The 13119-nt window shown below is 47.0% G+C and overlaps 1 protein-coding gene across 1 annotated transcript; it reads left to right on the top strand.

Moving 5' to 3' along the window:
- Positions 1-378: 378 nt before the first annotated feature.
- LOC311130453 (phospholipid phosphatase-related protein type 3-like) lies at positions 379-12348 on the top strand (the record flags this gene model as incomplete). Its single annotated transcript, XM_084163179.1, is given in 9 exon segments — positions 379-462; positions 947-1132; positions 1573-1702; positions 1963-2158; positions 2973-3030; positions 9484-9564; positions 9566-9651; positions 9653-9671; positions 10924-12348. Coding segments are annotated over 9 exon segments (2265 nt in total).
- Positions 12349-13119: the final 771 nt, after the last annotated feature.

Genomic DNA, 13119 nt, shown 5'->3' with positions numbered 1-13119 from the left:
GTGACTGGTTTTTACCTGGAACAAGGTGTGTGCACTCTCCAGGAAACCAGTAACATTAATTTATCAATTAAATGCCAAAGAGAAACGAAAACCATCAATACTGTGGAACATGAGGGCCTTGAGTTGTGCTCCCCAGTCATTCATTATCATGGACACCTACGTGTTTTACCATTGCATTTGCCTACATGGCATTCCGAGCTCAGGACCATCTCTTATCAATTTTAATGGAATAAATTAATGAATTATTTAAATTGAATCCATTTTAATATAGTCCGTTAAAATAACTAAGAAATGGCCCTGAGCTCATTCAGTACTATGATTTTTTTTGTTAACCTTCAACTATGTGTTCTTTCAGGTTTGTCCACATCAGACGTCACAATGATGACGCCAAGAGACCCAAAGCCCAAGAAGAAGCCGCCGAAAGATAGCTTGACTCTGTTGCCATGCTTCTATTTTGTAGAGGTGGGTAGAAATATCAGCGTTATGAATTCGACATGTAACAACATGCTATAATGATAGTCTTTGGTTGTATCTGATTGATTGACTGAACGAATGAATGAACGAACAAACAAACAAACGAATGAACAAACTAACAAACACATATTTATTGACTCCATAAGAATATATTTGTCTGGCGCTCTGCATTTCTCTCTCTCTCTGTCTTCTGTTTGTGATTATCATTGGTGGATACATTTGGATCAATACGCTGAAGCTGAGGATGACCTGCTTTCCTATCTTTTCCGCTCACATGTCATTATTTTAAACGATCTGAACCTTATCTATTCAAGTATCTAGTTAGTCTATTTAGGGGACCCCTTCTGGTTCAAGAGTACCCCCAGACGCAAACTTCTATATAGTTATCTTTAAGGTTAGAGTTAGTGGTAGTAAGTATAGTGACAAGTCTGACAACAACCTTTGACCTACACTTGCACTTCCTGTTTCCCAGCTGCCCATTGTGGCTTCTTCTATGGTGTCACTCTACTTCCTGGAGCTGACGGACCTGCTCCAGCCTGCCCAGGTAGGCTTCCGTTGCCATGACCGCATGCTGAGCATGCCCTACGTTGACGGTGGAGACGAGCTCATCCCTCTACTCATGCTGCTCAGCCTGGCCTTCGCTGGGCCGGCCGCCTCGGTGACTACACCCCTCTAAACACACTTGGGCGTGTGCACACACACCCAAACACACACACACACGATGCTGCTCTGCCTGTATGAGTACCCTTCTAAACACACCCACGTATGGCCTATGTGATACACTCTATGTATAATTAAGCTATTATAGACTCAAACTATATGAACTCATGGTAAAAACATTCAGACAATAATGTATAATGTATGAATACGTTGAATTCACTCAAACCAAAATATAGTTGTCAAATATATAGGCTTACATTCAAATCAGACCATATAACATGAGACCAAGTTCACACATACCACATACAAAAATCTAATACTCAAATTGTTTTCTCTAATAGCCAGGTCTCTGAGATGGTGTTCAACACAATTATCAAGTCCAAATGCATTGATTAGTACTGCTGTATCTCTGATTGTGTGATCTTGTCGTCTGGTCAGATCATGATTGGGGAGGGCCTGGTTTACTTCATGCAGTCACGTCTTAAGATCCGACCTGGGGTGGAAGGCAGCATCAACGCCGGTGGGTGCAACTTCAACTCCTTCCTTCGGCGAACGGTGCGCTTCGTAGGTATGGTTCCACTCTGTGTCAAATGAATGTCGCCTGTTCAGGTATATATCCAGTATGACGATGACTCACTCTTGCTCTTTCTTTTTCCTCTTTTGTTCTTGTCTTCACTACTCTCTCTTTCTCCTCACGTCGCTCCTCGCTCCCTTCTCTTTCTCTTCCCCACCCATCTCTCTCTCTGTATTTCTCTCTCCCTCTTCCCATTCACCCTCCTCTCTTTTCACTCCCTTTCTCTCTCTCTACCTCTGTCTCTGTCTCTCCAGGTGTCCATGTGTTTGGGTTGTGTGCCACGGCTCTAATGACTGATGTGATTCAGTTGGCCACAGGTTATCACACCCCCTTCTTCCTGACTGTGTGCAAGCCCAACTACACTCAGCCAGGGGTGGCCTGTGATAAAAACCCCTACATCACCAAGGACATCTGCTCTGGTCACGACCAGCACGCCATCGTCTCTGCCAGGTAGCTACATGACATAACATAACCACCTGAACCAGGAAGAATTAAGGTTCTGTTACAGTATCTATACTAGAATACCGGTTTGAATGAAGCAATTGTTTTTGGCATGCATTGTTAGTAGTATGCTAGTCTGGATAATGTGTGTCCTCGTCTCTGTACATCATTCATACCGGTGGTCCCAATCAAAAAGACAGAGTGGTTCAAAGGCTCTCACTGAGGCACAATAAGGGAAAACATTGCATTGGGAAAAATGAAGGGTAAATATTAATTTAATGGGTTTTCAAGGACATGATGTACTAAGTATTGGAATGCAGCCTTGAACAGAACATCTTATATTCTCTGGCAGAGGATGAGTCTTAATACTCATGAAAAGCCTCCTTTTCTTGTTTCCTTCCTCTCTGGACCACAGATCTAAACCGACTGGCTAGATGAAACCCACGACAAGTTTTCTGTTCCTCCATTTTGCTTTCAGATAATCAATCTCATCCAGTCTTAGGTATACTAAGTGATCAGGAATTGGAGTTAGTAAGGAAGCCATTTTGTGGTATTTCAACACAGATTCACAGATCAGTCATAGACAGATAAACAGGGATGTACCGATACTGTACACTTAGACAGATACAGCACACCTTGACAACAACACCACAACACTAACCCGCATTGTAGCAATGTGCAGGTGTGATCTTTATTCCACACTATCACTTTTCTCTCCTCTCCCCTTTTAGATTGTGATCAAAGCTGTGTGACATATGGTGTCTGTCTGTCTGCTTCTCTAGCATTTCATCTTGCCACAAACACGTTTTCTCTTTCTTGTCAGGAAAACCTTTCCCTCCCAGCACGCAACCCTGTCTGCCTTTGCTGCTGTGTACATATCAGTAAGTACACTTCCTGCGACAAATGCACAGTATGAAGTATCACTAGCTAGGTTTCCATCCGTTGGCGACAGATTTTCATGCACACAATCCACACAACATATCATTACGTGACTCCAAGTTTACTTCGTTATGATGGTTATTACGTACACTCAGTGGCCAGTTTATTAGTTACACCCATCTAGTAGCGTGTCAGACCCCTTTACCTCAATTACCTCCGCTAACCGGTGCCCCCGCACATTGACTCGGTACCGGTACCCCCTGTATATAGCCTCACTATTGTTATTTTACTGCTGCTCTTAATGTTATTATTTTAAAAAATATTTTCTGGGGGTATTCTTTCTTAAAACTGCGTTGTTGGTTAAGGGCTTGTAAGTAAGCATTTCACTGTAAGGTCTACACCTGTTGTATTCGGCGCATGTGAGAAATAACATTTGATTTGATTTGATTTGAACAGCCTGAATTTTTCGGGACATGGAAACATTACTCAATTGGTATCAAGGGACCTAACGTGTGCCAGGAAAACATTCCTCACTCCATTACAAAACCGCCATCAGCCTGTACCGTTGACACCAGGCAGGATGGGGCCATGGACTCATGTTGCTTACGTCAAATCCTGACTCTGCCATCAGCATGACGCAACAGGAACCAGGATTCTTCGGACCAGCCAATGTTTTTCCACTCCTCAATTGTCCAGTGTTGGTGATTGTGTGCCCACTGGAGCCGCTTCTTCTTGTTTTTAGCTGACAGGAGTGGAACACGGTGTGGTCATCTGCTGCAATAGCCCATCCGTGACAAGGGCCGACGAGTTGTACGTTCTGAGATGCAGAACACACACCACTGTTGTACTGAGTCGTTATTTACCTGTTTGTGGCCCGCCTGTCAGCTTGCACGATTCTTGCCATTCTCCTTCGACCTCTCATCAGCCAGCTGTTTTCACCCACAGGACTGCCGCTGACTGGATGTGTTTTGTTTGTCGCACCATTCTCTGTAAATCCTAAACACTGTCGTGCGTGAAAATCCCAGGAGGCCGGCCGTTTCTGAGATACTGGAACCGGCACGCCTGGCACCGACGATCATACCACGGGCAAAGTCGCTTAGGTCACTCATTTTTCCCATTCTAACATTCAGTCGAATAGTAACAGAATGCCTCGATGCCTGTCTACCTGCTTTATATAGCAAGCCACGGCCACCATTTTCGTGAACGGGGTGGTGTACCTAATAAACTTGCCACTGAGTGTACAAAACATTAAGAACACCTGCTCTTTCCATTACATAAACTGACCGGGTGAATCCAGGTGAAAGCTATGATCCCTTATTGATGTCACTTGTTAAATCCACTTCAACCAGTGTAGATGAAAGGGAGGAGACAGGTTAAAGAAGGATTTTTAAGCCTTGAGACAATTGAGACATGGATTGTGTATGTGTTCCAATCAGAGGGTGAATGGGCAAGACATGGCATAGCAGTGCGGTCGTGTTCTCTTGTGTGTCCATGTAAATCGTTTTTTGTATTTTTTTTTGTATTTTACGTATATATTTCCCTATCACACTTTTCATCCTTCTACTAAATATACTTTCCTGCAACCCGCCTCACTCAGTGTAGAACGGATTCTATTATTTACTCACCTTTATCTAGAATCTCCAGTTGAAACTAGCCAGCCAGCTAACTAGCTACTTGCTATTAGCCACCGTTAGTGGTTTTCACCCAGAACATCGGAATTTCTGCCGGAATAACTGAATCACTGGACCTTAACACCGGATCGCAACTAGCTAGCCGCAACCGAATGGATGTCGAATGGATGTTGCTGTAGGCTAATCACCACTGCCCCCGAAGCAAGCATTAGTTAGCCTCGAGCTAGCCTCGAGCAGGCTCATATCCCGGCTATCTACCTCTCTGTCTACCGGACGGGAGTAGCCAGCTAACCAGCTAACTAGCTACTTGCTATTAGCCACCATTAGTGTTTTTTCACCATTATCCGTGGCCTGCACTACCTACCAGCCAGCTCTAGCCTGGACTATTATCGGCCAGTCTGCACTGTCTGCACAGCGCGTTATCGACCCAGAACCTATCAGATTTTCTGCCGGAATCACTGGACCTTTAACACTGGATAATCGCAACTAGCTAGCTGCAACCAAATGAACGTTGTTGTTGGCTAATCAGCCTTGAGCTAGCCTTGAGTCAGGCACATCTCCCGGCTATCTACCTCTCTGTCAACCGGACGGGACCTCCTAGAGTCGACACAGAGCCCCGCCGATCCATCTCGACTGGTCTGCTGACGTAATCATCTGTGGTTTCAACAGGCTTCCGGTTGCGACGACCACGAAGATCCATCTGCTAGCCCCGGCCCGCTAGCACACGCAAACGACAGCCGTGCTTCCTGATCGCTGTGCTGTAGTACCAATTCGAACTGCTCTCGGACTCACATATTGCTGTTCACTGGACCTTATGATCACTCAGCTGCACAGCTGATGCCTGCTGGACTGTTCCTTTACACAGTACCCCATCCTGTTTATCCGTTTAGCCTCAGCCCAAACTTTATTGCCATTACCAGTTGTTGTCTTAGCTCTCTCTAATAACACCTGTGATTGCTTTATGCCTCTCTCCCATGTCAATATGCCTTGTCTATTGCTGTTCCAGTTAGTTCTTATACAATTTCACTGTAGAACCCCAAGTCCCTCTCAAACTGCCTCAAATAATTCCTTTGTTCCACCCCCCATACACGCCGAGACCGGCTCAATCAGTGCCTCCAGTGATGCTATCTCTTTCATTGTTACCCAACGCTTAGGTTTACTTCCACTGTACTCATATTCTTCCATATCCTTGTCTGTACATAATGCCCTGAATCTATTCTACAACGCCCGGAAATCTGCCCCCTTTATTCTCTGTACCCAACGCACTAGAAGACCAGTTCTTAAAGCCTTTAGCCGTATCCTTATTCTAGTCCTCCTCTGTTCCTCTGGTGATGTAGAGGCTAACCCAGGCCCTGCAGCCCCCAGTATCACTCCTACTCCCCAGGAGCTATCATTTGTTTACTTCTGTAACCGTAAAAGCCTTGGTTTTCTGCACGTTAACATCAGAAGCCTCCTTCCTAAGTTTGAGATATTCACTGCGTTAGCACACTCCGCCAACCCTGATGTTCTAGCAGTGTCTGAATCCTGGCTTAGGAAGGCCACCAAAAATTCTGAAATGTCCATCCCCAACTACAACATTTTCCATCTAGATAGACCTGTCAAAGGGGGTGGAGTTGAAATCTACTGTAGAGATAGCCTGCAGAGCTCTATCATACTATCCAGGTCTGTGCCCAAACAGTTTGAGCTTCTACTTCTAAAAATCCACCTTTCCAGAAATAAGTCTCTCACTGTTGCCGCTTGCTACAGACCCCCCTCAGCCCCCAGCTGTGCCCTGGACACCATATGTGAATTGATTGCCCCCCATTTATCCTCAGAGTTCGTACTGCTTGGTGACCTAAATTGGGATATGCTTAACACCCCGGCCATCCTACAATCCAAACTAGATGCCCTCAATCTCACACAAATTATCAACGAACCTACCAGGTACAACCCTAAATCCGTAAACATGGGCACCCTCATAGATACCATCCTGACTAACTTACCCTCTAAATACACCTCCGCTGTCTTCAACCAGGATCTCAGCGATCACTGCCTTATTGCCTGCGTCCGTAACAGGTCCGCGGTCAAATGACCACCCCTCATCACTGTCAAATGCTCCCTAAAACACTTTAGCGAGCAGGCCTTCCTAATTGACCTGGCCCAGGTATCCTGGATGGATATCAATCTCATTCCGTCAGTAGAGGATGCCTGGTTGTTCTTTAGAAGTAATTTCCTCTCAATCTTAAATAAACATGCCCCATTCAAAAAATACAGAACTAAGAACAGATATAGCCCCTGGTTCTCCTCAGACTTGACTGCCCTTGACCAGCACAAAAACATCCTGTGGCGTACTGCATTAGCATCGAATAGCCCCCGCGATATGCAACCTTTCAGGGAAGTTAGGAACCAATATACACAAGCAGTTAGGAAAGCAAAGGCTCACCGACCATTTCGAATCCCACCGTACCTTCTCCGCTATGCAATCCGGTTTCCGAGCTGGTCAAGGGTGCACCTCAGCCACGCTCAAGGTGCTAAACTATATTTTAACCGCAATCGTTAATAGACAGTACTGTGCAGCCGTCTTCATCGACCTGTCCAAGGCTTTCGACTCTGTCAACCACCGCATTCTTATTGGCAGACTAAATAGCCTTGGTTTCTCAAATGACTGCCTCGCCTGGTTCACCAACTACTTCTCAGATAGAGTTCAATGTGTCAAATCGGAGGGCCTGTTGTCTGGACCTATGGCAGTCTCTATGGGGGTGCCACAGGGTTCAATTCTTGGGCCGACTCTTTTCGCCGTGTATATCAATGATGTCGCTCTTGCTGCTGGTGACTCTCAGATCCACCTCTACGCAGACGACACCATTTTGTATACATCTGGCCCTTCATTGGACACTGTGTTAACAAACCTCCAAACGAGCTTCAATGCCATACAACACTCCTTCAGTAGCCTCCAACTGCTCTTAAACACTAGTAAAACTAAATGCATGCTCTTCAATCGAACGCTGCTGGCACCCACCCACCCGACTAGAATCACTACTCTCGACGGGTCTGACCTAGAGTATGTGGACAACTACAAATACCTAGGTGTCTGGTTAGACTGTAAACTCTCCTTCCAGACTCACATTAAGCATCTCCAATCCAAAGTTAAATCTAGAATTGGCTTCCTATTTCGCAACAAAGCCTCCTTCACTCATGCTGCCAAACATGCCCTCGTAAAACTGACTATCCTACCGATCCTTGACTTTGGCGATGTCATTTACAAAATAGCCTCCAACACTCTACTCAGCAAATTGGATGTAATCTATCACAGTGCCATCCGTTTTGCCACCAAAGCCCCATGTACTACCCACCACTGTGACCTGTACGCTCTTGTTGGCTGGTCCTCACTACATATTCGTCGCCAAACCCACTGGCTCCAGGCCATCTATACATCACTGCTAGGCAAATCCCTGCCTTATCTTAGCTCATTGGTCACCATAGCGACACCCACCCGTAGTATGCGCTCCAGCAGGTATATCTCACTGGTCATCCCCAAAGCCAACACCTCCTTTGGCCGCCATTCCTTCCAGTTCTCTGCTGACAATGACTGGAACGAATTGCAAAAATCTCTGAAGCTGGAGACTCCCTCACTAACTTTAAGCATCAGTTGTCAGAGCACCTTACCGATCACTGCACCTGTACACAGCCCATCTGAAATTAGCTCACCCAACTACCTCATCCCCATATTGTTATTTATTTTGCTCATTTGCACCCCAGTATCTCTATTTGCACATCATCTCTTGCACATCTATCATTCCAGTGTTAATACTAATTGTAATTATTTTGCACTATGGCCTATTTATTGCCTTACCTCCATGACTTGCTACATTTGCACACACTGTATATATATTTTTTCTGTTGTATTTTTGACTTTATGTTTTGTTTTACCCCATATGTAACTCTGTGTTGTTGTTTTTATCGCACTGCTTTGCTTTATCTTGGCCAGGTCGCAGTTGTAAATGAAAACTTGTTCTCAACTGGCTCACCTGGTTAAATAAAGGTGAAATAAAATACAAATAAAAAAGACAAAAGGTTTAAGTGCCTTTGAACGGGGTATGGTAGTAGGTGCCAGGCGCACACTGCAACGCTGCTGGGTTTTTCACGCTCAACAGTTTGTTGTGTGTATCAAGAATGGAGTTGATAGCATGGTTAGTGTGTATTGCTAGGGCCAGGTACAATTTTATGTGGCAGTGTTTCCCTATAGGTCCCCAGGACTCAACTGAAATAAAAAAGTGGCTATCGCTTTAAGTCAACTTACAAACAAAAACAGCGACAAAACATGATTAGCTAGTTTTATTGATTAAACATGCTGAGAATGCTTTTGAAGTCGTGATAAAAAAACTTCTCCCCAGATTCCGTCTTTGGCTCTTTTTAATGCGTTGTTCAGTGGCTGGCCAAGTACAATACCAGTTTGATTAGCCACAAATTAGGGCATTGTGTGCTAATATTGATTGAGAATAAAGTGGAATTGTAGCCAAAGTATTCACACCAGATTCTCAATGCACAAATCCTTTGAGCAAATCTGTCCTGGCTATTTATTTTAAGGACGAGCTTAACGTATTGTGCCAAACTGGCTTTCCCCCCATATATATATTTGGTAGCTCTTAAATTGAAATGTTTGCCTCAAACCGCTTAAAATATTATCACAAAGCTTAACATTTGCGGATTGAATGAAGGGAAAACACGTAGAACCCGTTTCTAAGCAGAAATCAAATGTATCATATTCATAGATGAATGGAATGTATTGTAGTTTTTTGTTATAATATCTCACCATGTATTTTCTCAATTTCTCTCTTCTTGCAGATGTACTTCAACTCAACCATCTCAGACAGCACCAAGCTGCTGAAGCCAGTGTTGGTGTTTGCGTTTGCCATCGTGGCTGCGTTTGCCATCGTGGCGCGTAACCGGCCTCACCCAGATCACCCAGTACCGCAGCCACCCCATCGACGTCTACGTGGGCTTCCTCATAGGGCGGCATCGCTGTCCTACCTGTAAGACCTAACTTCCATGGGCATCTATCTTGACGTGACATTTATTTGACAGTGATGGTGCATATTAATCTTTATTTCTGTAAATGGGCTTTTTCTATCTGCAGGATTGACAGTTGATGAAAACATTTAGGAACATGACAATTAAGGATTCTATCAAAGCTGATTTACAAAGGGCTATTCTTGCGCACATACATTTCTGAAAGGTATCTGTGAGGGGAGTTTACCTAATACTTCCTGTAGTAGCCAAAACCATTCTGCGATTTTATTTGATGTGAGCACTGGAGAGGAAAGTGTTATTCACCAGACAGTGATGTGGGATTTCAGCTGATCAAACTGCATGCCATCTCTCCCTCCCCCACTTAAACGGCTTACCTGCAGTTTAGCGCTAGGCTCTTTGATATCTCCAGACTGCTGCTCTTATTGAAGTTTCTCACACTCCTCCCTCTCTCATTTGCTTTCCGCTTTCATACGACTATCTGTCCTCAAGGAGGGATGGAGTTCACTTTCATGCCCATCATTTCTCTCCTGCTCTCTCACTCTCTCTCTCTCTCTCTCTCTCTCTCTCGCTCTCTCTCTCGCTTCTCTCTCTCTCTCTCTCTCTCTCTCTCTCTCTCTCTCTCTCACTCTCTCTCTCTCTCTCGCATCTCTCTCTCTCTCTCTCTCTCTCTCTCTCTCTCTCTCTCTCTCTCTCTCTCTCTCTCTCTCTCGCTCTCTCTCGCTCTCTCTCTCGCTCTCTCTCGCTCTCTCTCTCTCTCTCTCTCTCTCTCTCTCTCTCTCTCTCTCTCTCTCTCTCTCTCTCTCCTCTCTCTCTCTCTCTCTCTCTCTCTCTCTCCATTTTAGACACTCTTTCGGTCCTTCGCCTGAATGGGGATTATTTGAACAGATTCTGGAAGTGTCTTTCCATGACGTTCTGTCTTTCAATGGTGGGGCCTACTCTACATACCCATTTGTTTTATCATGCTCTCTCATTCGTATGCCATTTTTTCTCATAGCTCTTTTCTGTCTCATATCTCTGTCCTTCTCTCATTTCCTCTTTGTCCCTGTGTTCTCTCACTCTTATCAGAGATAGCGAGCGGTGGTTAGAGCCAGCTCCTCAGTTCTGTTTAAGTCGGCTTCCTCTGGAGTGTAAAGCGCAGGCAAATAACCAGGAAGAAGAATTATATTGAATGATAATGACTTTCCACAGGACTATTATGCTGAGTAGCTGTGGAGGGATTTCAGGCGACCAAGGCCTTCTCTTCTTCTCTTCCAGGCTTTCCACGCCGTTGGCAACTTCAGGTCCTCCGACAACATCATCATCAGGCCAGCTCCACCACCCCAGAAGGAGGACGCCCTGCGAGCGCTGACCCAGCGGGGCCACGACTCGGTCTACAACAAAGGTGTTGCCTCAGCATCGGAGAGCGCCGACGAGATCGCCGTGCCGCCCTCCCTGGACCGGCTGGAGGGCATGGGGCGGCCGCTGCAGCGCGAGAAGGCCTCCATCGGCAGCTTGAAAAGGGCCAGCGTGGACGTGGAGCTCCTGGCGCCCCGCAGCCCCATGGGCCAGCAGACCATGGTGACCTTCAGCAACACGCTGCCCAGATCTAGCATGAACGCTAACGGGGGCCTGGGCACTAACGGGGGCCCAGAGGAGCCCATGATGCAGCCTACTCAGCCCATGCAGAGGAGGCTTAAGGCTGTGCAGGTGCCCATGGACCCCATGCGCTCACAGCAGTTAGTGACAGAGTGGAAGCAGAAGTCCATGGAGATGCGGGGTCTGAGCCTCAGGGATGAGGCTGAGCGGGAGGCCAGTGAGGAGGGCTCCGAAGGGGGGGAGGAAGGGTCAGAGGACGGGGGTCCACAGGCCTCGCTGTATCCATCTACGGTGCAGTCCAACAGGGGAGCTTTCACCAGTCCAATCCCCGTCAGTGTGGGGCCTCCAGGGAGTGCCAGGGTGGTGGCAACCCCTAGACCCCCCCACATCCCCGAGGTGGGTCCCCCGCCAGTGTCGCCCAAAAGTGCACTAACCCGCGCCAAGTGGCAGTCCATCACAGAGAAGAGCGGTGGCGGCGGGTCGATTCGCGGGGCACCCAACCAGCCGCGTATCATGCAAGTGATCGCCATGTCCAAGCAGCAGGGACTCCTCCCTTCCTCCTCCTCGGGGGGCACGCCCAAGTCCTCCGAGACCACCTCCACCTCCTCCTGCACCTCCTCTACGGCCAGTGCCGACTCGCCCCACTACCGGCCGCCCTCAGAGGCCCAGCGTGATTCGACCATCATCACCGTAGATGCCCACGCCCCCCACCACCCCGTGGTGCACGGTGGCCAGCCCCCCTCCTCAGGCAACGGGAACCCCTGGGAGTGGAGGGGCGCGTCCAACGGCAGCGACCCTCGAGACTCCTACGAGCTCAACGATCTGAACCGCGGCGACAGCGGTGGTGCTCGCGGCAGCACTGGTAGCTTCCGGTTGCACCAGACCATCTCGCCCTGCTCCTCGACCAGCGACGGAGACCCAGAGATGCTTCCCCCTCCGCCCCTCCCCCACACCGAGGTCCCCCACGACGGGAGAAGCCGGGAGTCCACTTTACGACGCAAGACTGCGTTAGTCCTCCTGGAGAGGGACATTCAATTTCAAAACAAGAGTGAGCAGGAGAACTACTATAAAAAAATACAGGGTGGCCGGAGGTATAAGGAGTAGTCACTAACTAACTAATAAGCCTTACAGTCAAACCACAAAACAGTACAAAACCTGGACTGACAAGCTGGGCTCTGCTGCTATGCATCTCTCGAACTATGTGTGATGTTATCAAAGGAGCTGTGCAAAACGGTTGTAGCCTACAGTCGTGGTCAAAACTTTTGAGAATGACACAAGTATTGGTCTTCACAAAGTTTGCTGCTTCAGTGTTTTTAGATATTTTTGTCAGATGTTACTATGGTATACTGAAGTATAATTACAAGCATTCCATAAGTGTCCAAATATTTTATTGACAATTACATTAAGTTTATGCAAAGAGTCAATATTTGCAGTGTTGACCCTTCTTTTTCAAGACCTCTGCAATCCGCCCTGGCATGCTGTCAATTAACTTCTGGGCCACATCCTGACTGATGGCAGCCCATTCTTGCATAATCAATGCTTGGAGTTTGTCAGAATTTGTGGGTTTTTGTTTGTCCACCCGCCTTTTGAGGATCGACCACAAGTTCTCAATGGGATTAAGATCTGGGGAGTTTCCTGGCCATGGACCCAAAATGTTGATGTTTTGTTCCCCGAGGCCACTCCTGAGTGGCGCAGTGGTCTAAGGCACTGCATCGCAGTGCTAACTGTGCCACTAGAGATCCTGGTTCGAATCCAGGCTCTGTCGCAGCCGGCCGCGACCGGGAGACTCATGGGCGGCGCACAATTGGCCCAGGGTAGGGGAAGGAATGGCCGGCAGGGATGTAGCTCAGTTGATAGAGCATGGTGTTTGCAACG

The sequence above is a fragment of the Coregonus lavaretus genome, assembly GCF_964263955.1.
Source record: "Coregonus lavaretus genome assembly, chromosome: 6".
NCBI lineage: Eukaryota > Metazoa > Chordata > Actinopteri > Salmoniformes > Salmonidae > Coregonus > Coregonus lavaretus.
Note: the sequence above shows the minus strand (reverse complement) of the source record. Positions and strands in the feature narration are given on the sequence as shown.